A 22767-nucleotide genomic window follows, 5' to 3' on the forward strand; every position below is an offset into this window, starting at 1 on the left:
GCAGACGTGCATGGTATTTCAAACGTCCCTCCTCAGCAAAACACTTTCCACAGAAATTTATTCACATTTTAATGGTCGCTCGTCAGTATGCTGCAACTTATGCTTTTTCATATGAAACGACTGTGAAAAACACTTTCCACAGACAACACATCTGAATGGTTTTTCACCAGTATGATGGCGGTGATGTCTCTTTAGACAATCAGACTTCGGGAAACTCTTTCCACAAACGTCACACTTGAATGGTTTCTCGCCACTATGCCTGCGTTTATGGCTTACTAGATGACTGGACTGCGAGAAACACTTTCCACAGACATCGCATTTGAAAGGCTTCTCGCCCGTGTGCAGCCGTGCATGGTTTTTCAAATAGCCGTGCTCCGAGAAACACTTCCCGCAGTAATTACACTTGTACGGCTTCTCACCGCTATGCTGACGATTGTGCCTTACTAAGTGGCTCGACTGCGGGAAACCCTTTCCACAGACTTCACATTTAAACGGCTTTTCCCCTGTGTGCAAACGTGCATGGCTTCTTAAATGTCCCTGCTCCGAGAAACATTTTTCACAGCTATGACACTTAAAAGGTCTCTCTCCAGTATGTTTCAGTTTATGTCTTCTCAAACGATAAGAATGCGAGAAACTCTCTTCACAGACATCACACTTGAATGGCCTTTCGCTCGTGTGCAGACGTGCATGGCTTTTTAAATGTCCCTGCTCCGAAAAACACTTTCCACAGACATCGCATTTAAACGGCTTCTCACCTGTATGCTTCAGTTTATGTCTTTTCAGACCATACGCCTGCGAGAAACACTTCCCACACTGGTCGCAATTCAAAGGAGACTCGCCTGTGTGCAAGAATGTGTGACGTTTGAGTTGTCCTTGCTCCCAGAAACACTTTCCGCAAACACTGCATTCGAAAGCTTTCTCGTCTGTATGCCGACGTTCATGCCGTCTTAGAGAACCCGACTGAGAGAAATATTTTCCACAGAATTCGCATTTGAAACGCTTTTCACCCGCGTGGCTCAGGATATGGCTTTCCAGGTGCTCCGATAACGAGAAACTCTTTTCACAAACATGGCATTTGAATGGGTTCACATCTGTAAGATTCAGCACACGATTTTCCGAGGAAAGAAAATCCTTGGGACTCTCACATACAGTCAGGCCGCTTTCAGGTGCAACAGCATCGATTTCAGAAGACGCAGGGCTGCCCTCGATATCCGGAATACTATGATGAAAAAGCATTGTATCAATCTTTATTTAATCGAAATAAATAAGCATTCACAGCAACATTAAATGCGCACTGAATCACATTCAGTACTAAAAGTCATCAGCAAATGAGTCCTTAGACTTACAATATGGCGAGAAAGAAATTCACTTTTGCATTCCTATCTACAATAACTATAGTACCTGCATGACCTCCACACCTCCAGGGATATGTAGGAACTCAGCTTGACCTCCATAAAAGAAATACCTAGTAGAGTTAGTTAATGGGGTTTAAAAAGAGCGCGTCAGCTACTATGGCTATTTGCGCCCTTATCTAAAATTCTTCAGAAAACAAAACACAAACAATGCGATAACCAGAATGCTAAAAATAACTATAAAACGTCACAGTAAAAACGAGGTAAAAAGTGCAGTATCAACAAATACCCAGCAGACCTCTCAGTATTCGAACACCAGAGAATATCACAGCAGTGTGGCAGTCTACTGCCAGATCTCCAGCTGTTAAGAATGTTCTGGCCTTGGAAATGTCTAATAACATTGTCGAGAGAATTTTACAAGTGTTACTATTTGGAAGTAGCAAAAGAGTGATGACTGCCGAAGCTAATCCTCTGAATGCCTGGATGAGTTTCATCTACTCTTTTGTATTTGAATATCTGAGGCCAGGAATCGTATATATTATTAGTGAAGTTTCGGTTGCTCCGGTCTGTTAGGGGAAGTGTTCTTCTACCAGTGTCGGTTGATTCATGGTAACAAATTAGAGAATTGGCAAGTCTTTAAATGCAGGCTGCAATTATGAAAATACTTAATATGGATGTAATAATTCCATTTGTGCATACAATTTCATATTATCAGGCAATCTCAAATACAATATTCTTTGAGAAGTCTCAACAAAAATTGTTCACCGCTCATATCTCGGTATTTTCTACATAAACGTTGTTACCACAGTTAAACAAAGAAACCAATTGATAGTGATAGTGCTGATAGGCCCGGAAAATGTCTGAATTCCCGCTATTACTAATTGACAGCTTACTGCTCAACAGTGTTCTGTTAATTATCGAAGTTTAGAAATAAAGCATAGAAATGGGTTACATGTACTTTAAACCAAAAGTTTAATTGATAATAATATCCATTAATGTTATACATTTATATTAATTAATTCCACTTATATTACTAAAATGATTTTAAAATCGCAAAATTGATGAATCCTCCAATCGCAATAAATTAGATGGGAGCGAACATCATTGAAAATCACAGACCATACCTAAAGGTTGCAGATCTCCGTGTCAGATCTGGGGAAGTTTTCTACGCAACCTTGAACGTTACTCTGGCATTTTTGACAATTAACTGACGAATATGTACGTTCTGAAGAATATTACGTATGCTGTAGATCACAATATTGTAAAAAAAAAGGCTTTAATTTAATTATTTTTTTATAATTTTAACATTAAAGACGCCAGAAATGTAGCCAGGTTCCCAAGCAGAAATTTTCGTCACCATAAGGAACATAATAGGCGCCAGAATGGTGACAAGTAGCCACATCTGGCAACTCTGGTTAGTTGTCTTCTTCCCACTTCGACAAGGTAAGAGCCTTGCAGCACTTCATACATGACAGTTTGGTTTGAGCCTCACAGCCACAACGGCAGCCTCCGACCCCCTACAGCCCATTCAGCGACTGATTTGGAAGGCTTGCGATGCAGCACAAAATTCATTCTTCCCATAGCATTGCCCCATTCTCGCCATTGAACGTGTGGAGTGCCGTCCAAGAAATGATTGCATTTCTTGAACAATACTCACGTATGTAAAACTATGCACCTGTCGAATTATTTGAGGATGAAGAGTGCTCGGTGACATTTACTCTCAACAGCTATGCAGACATATTAGGCAAGTTTCTATAGAAGTCAGGAAATGCTCCTTTCCGGGTAACTACGCTCATAGCAAGACCCTTCATAGTGGTTCTCACAGAAATTTTTCTAGGACGTCTTATCTCACTATACAGTGACATCTCCTTCACCAGATTCAACCCATAATGATTTCTTCTACCTGACGGTGAAGTCTTTAAACGTCAGCAGCAGAAAAGTGAGAAACAGAAAGATCAAATTCGACATGGAATTGCAGAAATATCAGAGCTAAGGGCTAGGTGGCCACTGCAGAAATACAGGTTGAGGCTTAAGTCATGAGAGCAACCAATCCAACGATATTACCTTTAGAACAAAGCAGCATTCGAAAATATAAATGTTATGTTTTATTTAACGACGCTCGCAACTGCAGAGGTTATATCAGCGTCACCGGACGTGCCGGAATTTTGTCCCGCAGGAGTTCTTTTACATGCCAGTAAATCTACTGACATGAGCCTGTCACATTTAAGCACACTTAATTGCCATCGACCTGGCCCGGGATCGAACCCGCAACCTTGAGCATAGAAGGCCAGCGCCATACCAACTTGCCAACCAGGTCGACTCGAAAATATACATACACCTGTTGGCAGACGTCATTCTTGAAGACTGCGGAAAATGGGGAAGGAAAAATTAATAAAACTACTCGGAAAGAGCCTAACCAAATGGGCCATGTCACGATATCACGTCAGAAGCCTCGGCAATGTCGTGCATCGCGCAAAATTAGGACGACCAGACGTCCTCTTTTGTCCGGACATTTCCTCCTTTTTAGGCCTTTGTCCGGGCGGAGTTTTTAAAAATCAAGAAATGTCCTCCTCTTCGTAACTCGTGCCAGATATTTTGAAATTATCAGATTTGACGCATTTTCAAGTAATTTGCCTGTAGGTGGCAGCAGCATCGACAGAATATACTTATGACAACGGTCATAACTGCCTACACATTTTGTGCTGCCAGTTTATGTATTTTGACAGTAATTTTATTATAGTTCCCTTGGCTTTCATATGTAGCGAACTGTAAAATTATTATTATTATTATTATTATTATTATTATTATTTTATCAAAATTATTTTGTAATAAAATACACATTAACATACTTTTAAGTACGATATAAGCCTACGTAAGTCTCTACTGCAAATATTTTGTAATAAAACAGATATTGACATAATTTAAAGTATAATACAGACCTAAGCCTAAATCTAAGTACAAATTTTCCGTCCACTGTTTTCGAACAATGTCCTCCTCTTTTTTTTAAGCTTCGTGTCCTCTTTTTTTATCGATGTGAATTTGGTCACCCTAAGCACAATATTTCCTGGCATCTGATTGGCCGACCCCTCCACCAATCCGTTACACCTGCAATATGTCTTTCTGGTCACGACCATCAGTAACGCTGAACATGGCTGCAGAGTTAGTAGCCGAAAACTTGGTAAATTTCAACAATTTACTTAACTCGGCTGAAACCATTATTGTGGACAAATCCCAGTTTTAGATGGTGATGATGATGATGTATGTTTAGTCTGCAGTCCGAAGGTGGTTGCAACTTCATAAGTGACACAAATAAGGCATCACTCATGAGGCAATTAAGGCTAGTTCCTTTTCCTCTTTACTGCGTACATAGCTGCTAATATTTATTTACTTTTTAGTTGGATACTTTACGACGCTTCATCAACTGTTACGGTTATCCAGTGTCTCAATGAGATGAAGACGATAATGCTAGCGAGATGAGTCCAGAGTCCAGCACCGAAAGTTACCCAGCATTTGCCCTTAATGGGTTAGGGAAAACCCCAGGAAAAATACATCCAGGTAACTTTCCCCAACCAAGATTTGAACCTGGGCCAACTAGTTTCATGGTTAGACGTGCTAGTGGTGGACTCGCTGACTAGTACCGGTAATATAGCTGAGATTAGACTTGAAATGTACGGAGCAATATTGTTCCTCCTCTGATACATAACATTAAGTGAGGTGCGCTGCTAGATAATAGACATAACCTCAATCAGAGATGAATGTAGTAACAACACAAACCAACGGAAGACTGGAACGGTTCTCATATGGTTGTGCTTGTAAAGTAGATAGCAAAACAAAAGTTAGTAAGTTAGTTAAGGGGTTTAAAAGGGAGCGTCAGCTACTATAGCTATTTGCGCACTTATCTCAAATTCTTGAAAGAAATAAAAACACAAGTAATACAATAAGCTGAATGCTAACACTAACTAAAAACGATGTCACAATAAAAATGACGTACACAAAGGCATTATACACAAGGTGATTGGCCAAAAAATAATAAAAAGGGGTAGAGCTCAGACCCTAGATACAGATAAAAAAAATAATAAAAAAATGAAACGGATAACACCAGAAAGAAATTATCTGACGGATCTCAAAACTAGAAATTCTATAAAATATTCGGATGTAGGAGACCCGAAATGTTAAGTACAAGTAAAAACAAATTTATCCTCTGGATGTAAATGGTTCGAAGGATAAGCGAAAAGAGTGAATAGAAAACTAAATCACCCTGTCAAGTCCTGCATTCGATAAAAATCGTAGAACTGCATTAGCACAATCTTAGTCATTTCCAAGAGTGTCACAGAGAGTCAGTAAAATATGTTCGATCGTAACTGCTACATGACATATCTGACACTCCAGTTGAGGTTCGCCACATAGGAGATGGCCATGTGCCAGCCGAGAGTGGCCAATTTCCAACCGGGCAAGTAAAACTTCGTGTTGTGACACTTGTGGACGAATCCCAAACTCGTACAGTATTCTTGATACTTCGCAATTTATTTTCCTCTTGTGCAGCCCATTCTCTATCCCATTGCCACCATATTTTATATTTCAAGTAATTTTGAATATCTTGCCACCTCTCACGCCAATACACCTCAGACCCATTCATAGCACCGTCCCTTGCTGCAGCATCCGCTGCCTCGTTACCAGGGATGCCAACATGACCCGGAGTCCACACTACTCCAGTATCAGAATCAGAGCTTAGAAGAGTGTGGAGGAGCTGCTGTGTTCTCACCACAGGCGGATCATCAGAATTCAAACACTGCAGGTACAGAATGGCGCTTAAAGAGTTGAGAAGGAAACAAAGGTGCAAAGATTGGAAGAAATTCATGTTCTTAAGAAATGTCACAAATACGTAAGGGGGAGCGATCGAAATTAGTTCAAGGTTCTTGATATCTTGTACACTAATGGGGTGGTAACAGAAAAAGTGCAACTATACTAAAAGCCAGGTTATGAACCGACTAAACCGGAAGCAATGTTCTCTTGCTCTCTTTCTGAGCTCTGTTGCCACATACTGGCGCGAGATTCAAAACGTGTTCAGCGTTTGTCACCGATATGTTTGAAATAACTGTCGTAGCTGTGTTTTCAATTATTGATTTAATAAAGAAGTATATAACGAATTCAAACATTTCAGTTAAACGAACGAACAACGATTCGATTCAAACAATAATAATAATAATAATAATAATAATAATAATAATAATAATAATAATAATAATAATAATAATAATAGTAATGATGATAGTAATATAGTGTTAACTAAATATATCAAGATATATTACAGTAATTTTTATTTTATTTTCAGTCGTTGTTATAAATCGAATTAACTATTTGGCTATTTTTGTACATCAATAATACCATGTATATTCGATTATTATTATTATTATTATTATTATTATTATTACTATTATTATTATTATTATTATTATTATTATTTCTCGTATATATCAACAAGTAAATATACGAATTTACAAAAAAAAAATCATTTCTGTCTCTCCAGACTTAAAAATCCGCTTCCTTTTCATATCATAACATTCGGGAGAATTCATTATTCTATTTCAAGTGCTACTGTATATAGTTATCGATAACACTATCAATAATATTAGTAATTAAAATTATTGTTTTTAAGAAAGCACGAGCTAATGGCACTGGTACGAAATGGATTCGTAATCAAAGACGTTGTAGTTATATCTCATAATGCACGTGGTACTGCAAATGAACTGGGAAGTTTGGTTACACTGTCTCCGTGATTCCATTGCCAGATTTTCGTTAGTAGACGACATTTTCACTTGAGGTCCAATGAAAAGCTCCGTTCTCCTTCCCCCCTCCGCGACGCCATACTCAACATGTCATCGCTGCACAGGCTACCCATCTAACCTGCACTTTCCTCTCGTCCACCCAATTACTTCCTGTTTAGTCGGTTTATAACCTGGCTTTTAGTATAGTAGTGACTCTGGTCGTGGAGGTAGTAGGAGCGATAATTCGATAATTTTATACATCATATGTTATTTCAGTAAACAAATATATTAAGCCGTTCATATGAGCAAAAAACACGTACGAACATAGGGCAATAATACCAACACAATGAAAATTTATATGATATAGCTTAAGCATTTTGATAAAGCTATGAAGGAAAGATGTGAAGCCTCACCTTTCAGCGAACACTTCATCCTGCTCCAGAGTCGGCTCCTCCTTTATTGTGTCCAACTGTGCCTGAAAATGTCCAGCAAATATAACAAAGATGCCGTGACTCTAGGTAACGAACAATGCATCCAGTTAACCTGAATTCAAATACACTTTTTCTTAATAATAGAAGACAGTTCTTGCGGCATATTAATCATGCCTTATACTTACTTTTAAAGAACCCCGAGGATCATTGCCACCCTCACATAAGCCCGCCATCGGTCTCTATCCTGTGCAAGATTAATCCATTTTAATATTGTCCTCCCATCTACGTCTCGGCCTCACCAAAGGTCTAGTTCCCTTAGGTCTTTTAGCTAACACTCTATATTCATTTCTGGATTCACTCATACGTGCTACATGCCCTACCCATCTCAAACGTCTGGATTTAATGTTCCTAATTATGTCAGGTGAAGAATACAATATAATGCATTCTGTAACTTTCTCCATTCTCCTATAACTTCATCCCTCTTAGCCTCAAATATTTTCCTAACCACCTTATTCTCAAACATCCTTAACCTATGTTCCTCTCTCAAAGTGAGAGTTCATGTTTCGCGATGATACAGAACTGGTAATATAACTGTTTTATAAATTCTAACTTTCAGATTTTTTGAAAGCAGACAGGATGATAAAAGCTTCTCAACCGAATAATAACAGGCATTTCCCATATTTATTCTCTGTTTAACACCATCTCGGGTGTCATTTATATTTGTTACTGTTGTTGCTACATAATTGAATTTTTTCTCCTGTTCAGAGGATGAATTTACAATTTTTATAATTTAATTTAGTATCATGTTCTGGCCACGAAACATAATCAAACACTTTGTTTTTTCGGGATTTACTTCCCAACCTATCTCATTATTTGCTTCAGGAAAAATTGCTCTGTTTTTCCTATTAGTTTGTGGATTTTCTCCTAACATATTCACGTCATCCACATAAAGAAGTAGCTGAAGTAACCTCCTTAAATCCAAACTCTCTGTTTCCCTGGACTCTCCTAATGACATATTCTAGAGCAAAGTTAAAAAGTAAAGGAGACAGTGCATCTCGCTTCTCTAGCCCGCAGTGAATTGGAAACGTGTCAGACAGAAACTGACCTATATGGACTCTGGTGTACATTTCACCAAGACATATTTCAATTAATCGAACTATTATCTTGGGAATACCGAATTCAATAAGGGTATTATATAAAACTTCTCTCTTAATCATGTCACATGTCTTTTTGGATCAATGAATAACTGATGCACTGTACCCTTATACTCCCATTTTTTCTCCAACATGTCAAATACAAACAACCTGATCAATAGTCCATCTATTACGCATAAAATCACATTGATGACCTCCAATAATTTCATCTACATATGGAGTTAATCTTCTCAAAAATATATTAGACAAAATTTTGTACGACGAGAGTAAAAGTGATATTCATCACAAGTGGCTACAGTTCGTCTTTTCGCCCTTCCTAAAGATAGATACAAATATAGACTCGTTTCATTTCTGTGGTACAAATTCTTTTTCCCTAACATATAATTGTCACTAGATAATGTGTTTCCACCCTCTTGTACTAATTCTGCTAGACTTCGATCGACACCCGGAGAAAAATACTTTTTCACATTTTCGATCACAATTTCGACTTCAGAAAGTGTGGGTTCGGGTATAAATGGCTTAGCAGTTTATAATTGAATATTGCCTCGAATATTTCTATTTGATAAATTCGACCTTTTTACTACTGATTTTATTATTTTATGAATAAAGAATACTGTTCCTAATTGGTAATTTGTGATTACTAGGGAGCGGATTTTTATGTGCTAAAAAGTACGAAAATATTTGCTAAAAATAAAAAAATATATATATTTTTTTAAATATGACAAAAATACATTACTTAGCTTGAAAAAAAAATGTTACTAGCTACTCACCAACCACACTTGAGTGCTAGTAGTTGGCTGAGAATTGCAGTGAACAACAAAAGTCATCTCCAAATTCTCCATCACAAATGCATGCCGATTATCTCTGAACAACGACTTATACTGTGAAAACGATCTTTCCACATCACAGGACGTCAGACGTGCATATTTAAAAAGAGGAATGTCACAAACACAAACACCGTCAATTTCACCTACAGGCACACCCTCCAATACTTGAGCAACTTTACACATTTTTTATATCCACTGTTTTTTCCAAACACATTCCAGAATTTGTCCCTTAGTACTTGTACTTCTGAACCTGGTAGCGAGTCTAGTTTAATTTCCACGGCACGCACCTCCCTGTTTCAGACAACAGATTTTTGGATGTTTCGAGTTTCTTTACGGTGTCACACAAAAAGCTCAGATTTGCTAATAGGAAAGCCAAATCGTTTTTTAAACAACCATCTTTCAGTATATCTTGAAGGATATCGATTGACGAAGCCCAATAACAACGAATCACAACAAGATGTATTGCGTTACTTGATAGGCATGAGCGAGAGGCGAGAGATTTGTTTAAATTAAATAATGTTCATACCCGAGCTCTTATTTGTTGTGTTTCACAAACAAAGCGTGGAATGAAATTATCTTCAGCAACAATAAACATTCCTAATTATGTGTTGCAAGATCTTTCCTCCTTGTCCATATTAATTTATTCTCTAATAATAACACTGATATGCTGACTAGCAGTTCTCAGAACTTGAGGCGCTACTATTACAAAATTGAATCACGGATACACCACACAGCGCTTAGAAACTCGAAGCAACCAAGAATTCTTAAAAAGATAACGTACTTCTGAGTGACATAATTGATTTAGTTTTAGAATATTTAAAAGTTCTTGCCAAAAAATTATTTAAGTAAAAAAACCTCCAAGATTTATGTCTTTATAATAGATTTCCTGAAAATATGTATTTACATAATTTTGTTTGTGAAAATATGTGTTTTTATGTGAACTAATATTCGGGTTTTAAACTTGAAACTTCATGTTCGGAATATTTAACTTTGTTAATTGTGTTTTATCACACGCAAAAATAATATTTAATTACATAGGAATCCGCTCCTCAGTGATTACTGGCTCCTTCCTCATAGTACAAAAAGTAATCTCCTGCTGGTGATGTCATTTCCACCTAACCTAACCTCCTATACTCCCACAGAAGTCTATTCTATATCTGACTAGCCTTTGCTACTAATGTTGCCCCTCCTGTTCTATAAAAACTAGTGACATTCCAAGTACCAAATCTCGTTAACCTTATTCCTTTGCTGTGGTCGCGCCAGAGAATCAGTCCCATTCCGAGACTTACATTGGGGTTTCGTAACCAGCGCTGATTTTTACGGTGGTGGGTTGTTAGCCCTTCGCCCAACTCCCAAGCTGGAGGACCACCCCTTAGTGAATATCTCGTTATCATATGAACCAAACCTGTGGCAGTCTTTGGCACATAAAATACTGAGTCGCTCAACTAGTATGTCCTCATGTTACATTGTTACAGCACTCCTACGAACACTTTGCACATATATTAAAAATATAAAAGCAGTTATGAATATTCCACCTGTTAAGTGTAAATGTTGACATTTTTATTTGCCTCAAATTTAAACATGGAACTAAATTCATATTGTGTTCAAATGTAGTAAGAGTTCATTAAAGTTATGTCAATTAACAACTCTTCAATGTAGGCCTACTGAACACACTGCAGTTATTACAGATGCCAAACTACAATGGGTTGAAATGTGAGAGAAATAAAGTATGAAATCAAATGTCAAGAAACATTCCTATTACGTCATCACATATTATATAGTATTCAGAGATATTTTTTTGAAATTAAATCACATTTCAAATTAGGAAAAAACAACTGTGATAGTGACTTAATAGTTAACAGAGTTTAAAATGGGCGCATCAGCTACTGTGTCTATTTGCGCCCTTATCTAAAATTCTTTCATAAACACAAACAATATCATAAGCTGAATTCAAACACGAAATAAAAACGTTGCCACATTAAAAAGGAGGTATGTAAATGCTTTACGAACAAGGTGATTCGTCAGAAATCATAAAAATGAGCAGTTCTTTGACCCAAGGTAGTGTTTAAATAGGAAACAAATACCAACAGAAAGAAATTATTCTATAAAATGTTCCGATGAAGAAGGTCCGAAATGTTAAGTATAAGTAAAAACTACAAATGTAACCTCCGGGTGTAAACGATCCAGAGTAAGCAACAACGCGTCAATTAAAACTAAATCACCCTGTACAATCCCTGTACTGGTTAAAAATCTCAGAACTGTATTTGCAGAATTAAAATCATTTCCAAGAGCATCACATGGAGTCGACCGGATTGTGTATTGTTAACACACACAGCCATGTTCCTTGCAATGGGCCGTAACTGTTACACGATATAACCTCACACTCTGGCTGAGGGTCATCCGTATGCTCCCAATATTAACACATGCACTGTGGTGTGTGCCAACCAAGAAAGTGGCGACGCACAACTCACCTCAGCTTCACACTTCACCATGTGAAACGCAGGCGACGCTTGAGTTGCTTCACATTTAATCTCCGGTGGGAGAGCACAGGCGTGACCCCCGCATTCTGGCTTTATTCCAGTTGAATGCAGATTCGATAAATTCCCATCCTGGAGAAATCAGAGACATCAATAACGAGTTATTCTTATTTCCTGCTTTAAACATGACTTCCAAGTTTTACACGCTACACTCGGGTTCTCAATGCCATATTGTATTGTTCCCACTACATTCAGCACAGACGAGAAATTATTAAATAAGATGCAATGATAAAATGGGCATCAAACACAACTGGTGTACGACTACTGAAAACACAACACACCACGCACACACATATACACATATGCACGCACGCACAGAAGATTCCAGATAGGGTAGAATGCATTGGCTTTATGCACCTTGCCTAGTAAACTGTACCAGTTCTGAGTTATGTAAGCATTTCTGTTGCAACTGGGCATTACACGAAAGAGCCCCATATGCGCAATGCTTTTTCCTTAACCTGATTATACATGATCTGCTCTCTGTATGTCTCCATCCTTCCAGCTATCTATCTACATATCTACTTGTTACGTTGCCACATTTGGAGATGGAGAAAAAAGGAACACCTTTCATCGACATTCAAATTCTTAGAAAAAAACTCCTTGCACAAGTGTAAACAGAAAATATATTACACATTATGGTATTAACAAATAAAATTGATCACATTATGATTTATGCATCATAAATTATAATTATTTTTTTACAGCATAACCTATTAAACTATGAATTTAGTCCTTCTTTTTATACACTCCTACATTTCACGTGCATTTCTCACTTGAAGACACCATATTCAACAATTTTTTGTCTAACAAAATCTTCTTGTAAAACTGACTACAGTTTTCGTCATAGCCTAGTTGAATTATACACAGAGTTGTCCACACCTGTGGAGTAATGGCTAATGCATCTGGCCGCGAAACGAGGTGATCCGGGTTCGAATCCAGGTCAGGGGAAGTTACCTGGCTGAGGCTTTTTCCGGGGTTTTCCTTCAACCCAATATGAGCAAATGCTGGGTAACTATCGTGCTGGACCCTGGACTCATCTCACCCGCATTAGCTTATCACCTTCACTTCATTCACACAGTAAATAACCTGAGATGTTGATACAGCATTCTAAATAGCCCACTACAAAAACACACAGAGTTCATTTTTACTAATATTTGCAGCACTTTATCTCTCCATTGTATAGCCACCAATGAAAATATTCTCTCCATAAATGTACTTGATGGGAAAATGTTTAGCAAAACTTGTTAACATTTTACTTTATTTTTCAATTCTTTTTTGCATCAATTAAATCTATAAAATGCAACCAATTTTCTGGTACTGTCGTACTTTTTTTAGTAGGTTATTTTACGATGCTTTATATCTTAGGTTATTTAGCGTCTGAATGAGATGAAGGTGATAATGACGGTGAAATGAGTCCGGGGTCCAGCACCGAAAGTTACCCAGCATTTGCTCATATTGGGTTGAGGGAAAACCCCGGAAAAAACCTCAACCAGGTAACTTGTCCCGACCGGGAATCGAACCCGAGCCACCTGGTTTCGCGGCAAGACGCGCTGACCGTTACTCCACAGGTGTGGACACTGTCATACTACTATGCTGCCATCTTGCCTGTGATGCCATCACTGCAAATGTAACATACACAGTGTCGTTATCAGAAGTACACGTGGAATGTGAAAATTGAAATGCTTGACATTTGACTGTATACTCGCACATATGTGGATAAAACTGTACATCTGGCAATCCTACTTCCTGTCTACCTCACTATCCGTCCGTCCCTTCATTCATTCATTTATCTATCTCTGTCTGTCTCTCCCATTACTTCCTTCACCCTCCCTCTCTCACACTCGCAGTTCATAATGTTGGCTGGCTCCAACCACTTGTATATTGGTAATATTTGATACATAGCAGTTAGGAAGTTGCTAATAAATATACTTTCACGGTATTTCACTAACTATACTATTATTATTGATTTATGTGCGAATTTGTGATTATATTTGTATGTAGAAGGATTTTGCATATACAGCACATCATAAATGCAAAGCAAGATATCATAGATGCAATAGTTTTGGGCATCATACAACTCTTCAAATAATTGAAAATTACAATTGAAGACAAAAAGTGTCGGTCTTGTAAACAATCCGTCCTTTCATAGTGGGCTTAATATTTTTCCTCTGATTGAGGTTCTGGCTGATATGTACACTTAGCGGCAAAAAGAATGGGCTGACTCTTGGTCGATAGAAATGCTAAGTTCCATCGCGCGGTTCACTCGTGTAAACGTAATCCAGCGCAAGGCATTGCTGTGGTGTCTCTTCATTGAAAGTCGTCCGTCTATAATGTAGTAAACCTTACGAGCAGTGTGTAGCCCAGTGGTAAGAAGTCTGACATCCGTGCCAGAGGTTGTGAGTTCGCCTCCTGGTACAGTAAAATGATTATTTTTTTTTATTTTAACTTTTACTTAATTTATTAGTTTAAATGTGAAATGGCGTTTGTTAACAAACTTCGTTATGCCTGCCTTGTAAAAATATTATTGCCCATCACCTGTGGGCTATTAGTAGGTGAAACCTGGTCTGTATAAACAAAAATACTTGTTTCAGATCCTAAAACGCGTATCAAACACAAATAAATAATTAAATTAACAAAAACAAACAATTTGTTAATATATTAACAAAACAAGGCTGTGGTGGGGACTAGCATCTCGTCCACAAACCACCTGCGTCAACATCTGCCCTCATTATGCGCGGCATGGAGTCCACAAGATTATGAAACAGATCTAAATTCTTGGCCATCTTCTCCCTTGCATCTAGAACTATGTCCCACAATTCCTCAGGTGTCCGAACGGGTGGTTGTTCTGCCCAATTAGAGCATAGGATCCTTTTGACTGCAGCCCACAAATTTTGAATAGGATTCATATCTGGTGAATTTGGAGGCCAGTCTACTGGGTCGACATCACGCCTCCTCGTAAATCATCTTTGAATCCGGTTGGCGGTGTGTATCGGATGATTATCCTGCTGGAAGAAAAGTGTTCCTTCTGGATATCATTTTCGGGCGGAAGGGATCATTACATTTGCCAAAATGTGTTCGTAGACTTCTGCCGTAAACAGACCATGGATGCGTTCCAGAAGTCCTGCCCCATCGTATGACATCCACCCCCAACACGCGACCCTCACGCGAAGCGTATCGGTGGTCATTCATACAATAAACTAGGGCAGTACTATCTTTGCTATTGGAGACAATTACCTCGTCGGAGAAAATGGCATTTCTCCAATCGAAGTCCTGTCGGAACCAGGGCAATGTGTTATTGTTTCTGTGCCATCTTCAAGCGTAATGACGAGACAGAACGTTATATTAACAGATAGCAGTATTGCTTGAAAGAGAGAGGGAGGTTTATTATTTATTAGAGTTTGGGCATATTCTAAGAGATATCGCCACATAATTATAGCTTTGCGAGACACATATGATGGCAAATTTGTAATAAAAAAGAAAGAAGATTGGGGGAGATTCGAACCTTGAGCTACTAGTACTAACGTGTTCAATATACCAATGCCGCAACAACTTACGCTACTTCAACTGTTTATATCAGTTCGGCATAATACATGGTTTTCCTGTTCATATTCGCTCCGGTCGATTTTGTATTTATCAATTTTATTACTATTTCACTCTTCAAGGGCCCTGATGTATCTAGAATCAACCCGCCATTCGATTTTATTACATATTTTAGCCTCTTAAACAAAATACAGCAAATTTAAATGGTTTAATTATGTGTTACCTAGTGAACTACAGCTTTGACGAGACGAGCATGCGCAGTATATGTCTCTGGAACTTAGAAATTGGCGGCTGGTCCATTCTTTTTGCCGCTAAGTGTACATCTACTATCAGGCAGTGCATCTCACTTGACGATATGTGTCAGAGGAAGAATAAATATTTGTTTGATTAGTGTAATAGTCAGCTATGTATAAAGGAACTGGCCACACTACTCCACTATCTCCTGGTTTTGTTGCTTCACGAATGATGCCTTATTGTTATACTTATTAGATTCCAATAATCTTCACACTCATAATGTAGAAAAGTTTTGCAAGGGACATGAAATATATTTAAATTTTGCAAGGTTCATGAAAGAAATTTAAATAAAAAATTTGTTATACAAACATAATATAAATCAAAAGCCCTGATTAGATTTCAAAGGTCTCAGCGCAAAATAAACATAGGATACAATATGTGACAAGATGAGAAATAAGACGAGGAACTCTTAGGTTTGGTTCTACTTTCCTCAAATCTGTTAAACATTATTTATACGATGATCATCGTTATGCAGGTAACACATAGCAATTACTTTCAACATACCTCAAGCAGAGGCTTCTTCTCTTCTAAATCGCTGTCATCACTTGTTTGTATAGCCAACGGATCCACCTCGAGTTCCATCTTGGTCACATCCATCACAACTGAACAGACGTTTAAGAAATGAACACTAGTTTGAACTGCTGGCAAAGACTTATTAGTAAGGAGTGGATTTCTATGTAATTAAATATTATTTTTGCGTGTGATAAAACACAATTAACAAAGTTAAAAATTCCGAATTTTAGTTCACATAAAAACACATATTTTGACAAAAAATTATGTAAATACATATTTTCAGGAAATCTATTATAAACACATAGATCTTGGAGGTTTTTTACTTATACAATTTTTTACAAAAACTTCAACATTTTAAAACTAAATCAATTAGCCTATATCACTCAGAAATACGTTATCTTTTTAAGATTTTTTGGTTGCTTCGAGTTTCTAAGCGCTGTGTGGTGTATCCGTGATCCGTTTTCCTAATAGTATCGCCTCAAGTTCTGAGAACTGCTAGGCAGCATATCAGTGTTATTATTAGAGAATAAATTAATATGGACAAGGAGGAGAGATCTTGCATCACATAATTAGGAATGTTTATTGTTACTGAAGATGATTTCATTCCACGCTTTGTTTGTGAAACACAACAGATAAGAGCTCGGGTATGAACATTATTTAATTTAAACAAATCTCTCGCCTCTCGCTCATGTCCATCAAGTAAGGCAATATATCTTGTTGTGATTCCCAGTTATCAGGCTTCGTCAATCGATATCCTTCAAGATATATTGAAAGAAGTTTGTTTAAAAAACGATTTGGTTTTCCTATTAGCAAATCTAAGCTTTTTGTGTGACACCATAAAAAAAACTCGAAACATCCAAAAACCTGTTGTCTGAAACAGGGAGGTACGTGCCGTGAAAATTAAACTAGACTCGCTACCAGGTTCAGAAGCACAAGTACTAAGGGACAAATTCCAGAATGTGTTTGGGAAAAACAGTGGATATAAAAAAATGTGTAAAGTTGCTCAAGTATTGGAGGGTGTGCCTGTAGGTGAAATTGACTGTGTAGGTGTTTGTGACATTCCTCTCTTTAAATATGCACGTCTGACTTCCTGTGATGTGGAAAGATCGTTTTCACAGTATAAGTCGTTGTTCAGAGATAATCGGCATGCATTTGGAGATGACCTTTGTTGTTCACTGCAATTCTCGGCCAACTACTAGCACTCAAGTGTGGTTGGTGAGTACCTAGTAAAATTTTGTTTCCAAGCTAAGTAAGGTATTTTTGTCATATTTAAAAAAAAAAAAAAAAATTTGTATTTTTAGCAAATATTTTCGTATTTTTTAGCACATAAAAAAATTAATATATTAAAATTTTTTAGCACATAAAAATCCACTCCCTACAGTTATTAGGTACTAGTTACAAAGTGAATCTGTGCTACACACCAGCAAGCAATATCTTCGGTATCAGAGGGAATGTCCCCATCTGCCTGGTGTGAGTGAGGCAGCACACAAGCACGATATGAATGCTAGTACAGGCTAAAGGACTAGAAGAGCATGTTTGCCCAAAGGTATGTAATTTCCCGGCTATGGTACCGTACAGAAGTAGTGACGAAATTACATAAACACTACATGGCATAGTAGTAAAACACCCCGAATGATACCACACATCCATTTTCGAACAAAAGCAATACCAGTACCATCAGACGACCCGAGAGAAGTTTCTGCACTGCACAGTTAAGGTTAACGAACTCATCTCTTACATTCTCATGTTCAACTCCCTTTCTCTCTCTCTCACTTATCCACATATCCATTCCCTCACCTTTGCACTCTCTTTTCTCCCTGCCGCACCTTATTCTGTCTAGTTCCACTTATACACTATACTCCATACATCTATTTTATTATTAACACCCTATTTGCCATTTTTCCAGGAAAGCTACACCTAAGCAGGCTACAGTCTGGCTTTGCTTCAATGGGCTGTGTCACATACATACAGTCACAAAGAAGGGCTTTCATGTTGCAGCCACGCATATTTTTCACGTAAATATCGTATCTCACGTGCCTGTATATTCATATTATGGAACATTAACATACGTATAGTCCATCATCATTTGCACCAGTTTATCTTTATAACAGTTTCCAAAGAAAGGCGGATAGCAAGGACACTGTCCACCAAAGACATTACGGGACAGCGTGAAAGACAGGGGTAATGAGTATATGCACATCATACCAAAAGCCTAACCTAATCTAATCTGATTCGACCTCGCCTCTTCTCAGTAAGGAAATGAGATATACTGCCCCTCCCTGTCGTCTACCCTTTCTACCTCGACGGAGCAAGCGAGCCTGTCTCTCTGCCAGCCATCACTTTCACAGGAAATTTCCATCCTTATATCAGTGCAAAATTGGTGTTGGCACTCAATTTTTGTTTTCTTTACGGTATCACATGACTCAACTAGAAGCAAAATCTCTAAATAAATTTGTACCGTACCATGGTAACATAATTGTACAGAAATACCCTTCCACCAAATGGCCTAATCAGACGTGGTGATCGCAACATTTATTAAATTCGTGTCATGCCTTTGTCCAGGGAAAACGTTCGCCTTTATTCACTGATTTATTGAACTCGCGTCCCTTACCGTAGGAAAGTCTCATGGACTTCAACTTTGCCGCTCATATGCTCCCACAAAGCAAATAATTATATCTGTGTAGGTATTGTACAAAACAATAAAATTAATGTAATTAAATGGGTAAACTCTAGAATACAGGTAAGAAAACTGTTCTAACATTAATAACCATTCTTTGCCAGGATGGAGGAAAAATTCCTAGTCAGTGGGGTATTGTAGAATATATATATATTGACCTTGCTCTGGGATTTCGGTAGTACAGACAGTAGTTGTCTTCGCCGCCTCCACCGCCACCACCACTTCCGCAGAAATAGGCCTACCTACGAAATGTCTGTCGAAAATATTTGGGTTCCAATCTATATAAAATAAACAAAACTTTTCACGGTCCACTGTAAATTATCATCACCATCATCGTCATTATTATTATTATTATTATTATTATTATTATTATTATTATTATAGTATTAGCAGTAGCAGCAGCAGTACGTGCAAGTCAGCAATACACGTGATTAAAACATTGTCTAAATTAGCGCTGAGGTAGTTCCAATGGTACTTCGCATATACACGTTGCATTTAGCCTACGAACCTGACAAGTTACGTTAGGTTAGTTTATGCTTTGGTAGACGATCAACTGCATCTCCACAAAAACGTCCCTTATAAATTTAACGATTTTCACTTCAGAAATCATCGGAACTACCTCAGCGCTAGTTTCACCTACTGGTCATTCTGCTTGAACAGAACCGGTTGGTTACATTGATAGCAAGAATAAAGAGGTTGAATTTGGTGTACAGAGAACACTTTACTATGAAATTGTTTACATAGGCCTATGATTAACATATTACTTTCCTGGTGCCGCTCACCATCGAAAAATAGTAGATTGGCATCACCACGGCACACCAGATTAGAAATACACCCCTGCCTATAGTATTTACCTTTATCGAGCGTTCAGATTTGAAGTATCCCCAAAGTCCTACCACGGCCGACTTGATGAAAAGCGAAGTGCATCAAGTCGGCCGTGGTCCTACATTAGAGCAAAATCAGCACAAATATCAAGAATATCAAGATAGCCGTGACTCCAGAATCTCCAGAAAACGTAACGAATGACATATTATATCTGACGTACCGTATTAATGTTAGGCAGAAGAATCACCTAACGACATTAGACTCAGGAACATGGTACAGTTAAACTGTATTTAGAACTCTCGATGATAATAATAAACAATAAAAATATATATAAATACACCGTCTATGAAGAAGTTCACGGAACTGCCGACAATGGCAGTAACAGACGAATTGACATAATCGCCATTAGCGAATCCCTGTCTCAGGGTATGATAATCGACCCCACCATCAGGTTTGAAATGTACAAAGGACAGCCCGAAGACGTACATGAGGAGAAACGAGCAATCTACGTTCCAACCATCCCGTATTATAAAGATAAATACCAACTTCACGATACCAGTGTCACAGGATTGATGTTTGGAGCAAGAGGAACGATACCTAACTTCTCTTCTCAATTCTGTAAGACCCTAGGACTGCACAAATCTTTTCTAAATCAACTGGCCCTCCTCATAATTAGTGGGTCAGTCAAACTTTTACGGAACCACCTATATGGACTCTAAATTCTCTCACTACTGAAATAAGTGACGCACCATTACCATTTTCCCCTTGTCTTATTAGCTTTCATTGCTTCTTTACTTGTAACTTTTCTTTTTATTCTGTAAACTGCTATTGTTTGTTTGTGTACTTGATTACTTTTTTTCTTACTCTGTTATCTTTCATCATCTATTTGTTCTTGTATTGTTTTGTATGCTTTGTCTAATGGCAGCCTCTAATTTGAGGAAGTTCTAGTAAATAAAAATATATATATATATATATATATATATATATATATAAAGGATAAGTAACCCCCAGATGTAAAGCGTCCAGAGGACAAGTAACGTACAGATGTAAAGGGACCAGAGGATATGAAGGGTCCAGAGGATAAGTAACCTCCGGATGTAAAGGGTCCAGAGGATAAGTAACCTCCGGATGTAAAGGGTCCAGAGGATAAGTAACCTCCAGATGTAAAGGGTCCAGAGGATAAGTAACCTCCGGATGTAAAGGGTCCAGAGGATAAGTAACCTCCGGATGTAAAGGGTCCAGAGGATAAGTAACCTCCGGATGTAAAGGGTCCAGAGGATAAGTAACCTCCGGATGTAAAGGGTCCAGAGGATAAGTAACCTCCGGATGTAAAGGGTCCAGAGGATAAGTAACCTCCGGATGTAAAGGGTCCAGAAGATAAGTAACCTCCGGATGTAAAGGGTCCAGAGGATAAATGAATCAATAAAAGTTACACACTCTGTCAAGTCGTGTATTCGACAAAAATCTCAGAACTGCATTTGCGCAATTAAAATCATTCCAAGAGTCGGCCTAATTCCATATTGTCGATGGTCAATGTACATCTTCAGTTGATTTTCTTCTTCTTTCTTCTCTTCTTCACCTTTATCTGCTTTCAGCATAACTTGAGCCGTATTTGCTTTAACCGCTGTTGAAATTAGTCATCAAATAAGGATAGAGCCACAGTTTCGGGACCTAAGTACCAGAGGTGGTTGGAAAATTTATTTGCAGCATTACTGACTTTTGGATCAATATGCTCATAATTGATCAGTTCACGCATGAATAGGAAATCATGATAAGGCGCTTTAATTGCTTCTGACAAAAACCAGGCTCGAACATTCACTCGAGCGAGGAAAATAATTTCTGTGTGTCTTGCTTCTATAAATTTTTATCTATGGCGTTGAAAAGAAGTAAGTGCGATTTATTACCAGGTTTTTAGTATCACGCCCAAAAGCTTCTGCAGCAGCCATTAATGTGTAAACCCCATTTCTATCACTGATTTTGCACATATCAAAAACTTCAGAGAGGAGAGTAAAGAACTGCAATGTGCCTCGAGTTGCCGGAACCAGTGCAGCTGTGTGGCTGTTACTCTTTCACTGTCGTCCCCACCATCACTGCTTTGGCTGTTTGAAGTTGAATCATCAGTTCGTGATGTAGCAAGCTGATGAGTAGTAAAATGTTGTTACATCTCTTGCCTGGCAGTCTCCATTCCATTGCACTTCAGTGCTCCTTCTTCCTTGCGTTTAGTTTCTGATCTACACCAACACCAATTATGCAGCCTGGTCGTCCCTTTTGGCGCTGAAGCATTAAGAAATTCTTATCCTCTACGTTTTTCATATATCCTAAAGCATCTGAATGAGCTACGTTAAAGAGATCGTCCATAATTTCCACAAAAAGATCTTTTTATTTTTCCTTGCCTGCAATTCTACTCATATTTTTCTGTAAACCCTTCCATTCATCATAGAGTTTGAATAGCTTATCAGCGCAGTGGTCAGTCCTTCTAGTAGGAATTCGTGATTTTTGCCATACAAATAGAAACTTCTAGAATCACCAATACTATATTTTCCTATGTTGTAAGATTTACAACTCTTACATTGCAGAAGAAACTCTTAAAACTCGCCGGTTCGAAGGCAATTTGGCTCCGACAATATGATTGGAGATGTGGCCAACAAGAGAGACATAAAAGTCTCTTCTTAACTTGTATGACGAAGTAGGCCTACCTGAAGAGGTTGATGCCATTTTATAACTCTAGGAAAAAAGGGTCTTTAAAGTCACTTTACACCAGCAGATCAGCACAGACAGTTTTGAAACAATAACTGAAAAATCATTCATAAAAGACAAGATCATGTTAAGTTACAAAATAAGTGAATAAAGCA

At 38.0% G+C, this 22767-nt stretch overlaps 1 protein-coding gene across 2 annotated transcripts; it reads right to left on the reverse strand.

The window, feature by feature from the left end:
* Positions 1–57: 57 nt before the first annotated feature.
* LOC138700395 (zinc finger protein 98-like) lies at positions 58–20025 on the reverse strand. Of its 2 annotated transcripts, none has more exons than XM_069827006.1 (5): positions 19945–20025; positions 16405–16502; positions 12001–12138; positions 7531–7592; positions 58–1219 (listed from the first exon to the last, which is right to left on the reverse strand). In XM_069827006.1, exons 2-5 carry the CDS (start codon positions 16495–16497, stop codon positions 58–60), a joined length of 1455 nt encoding a protein of 484 aa, XP_069683107.1. In that variant the 5' UTR covers positions 16498–16502; positions 19945–20025. The 2 variants fall into 2 exon arrangements, with proteins under 2 accessions (XP_069683107.1, XP_069683108.1); XM_069827007.1 differs by having other exon boundaries at positions 19873–19980.
* Positions 20026–22767: the final 2742 nt, after the last annotated feature.

This window comes from Periplaneta americana, chromosome 5 (genome assembly GCF_040183065.1).
Source record: "Periplaneta americana isolate PAMFEO1 chromosome 5, P.americana_PAMFEO1_priV1, whole genome shotgun sequence".
In the NCBI taxonomy this organism is placed as follows: domain Eukaryota; kingdom Metazoa; phylum Arthropoda; class Insecta; order Blattodea; family Blattidae; genus Periplaneta; species Periplaneta americana.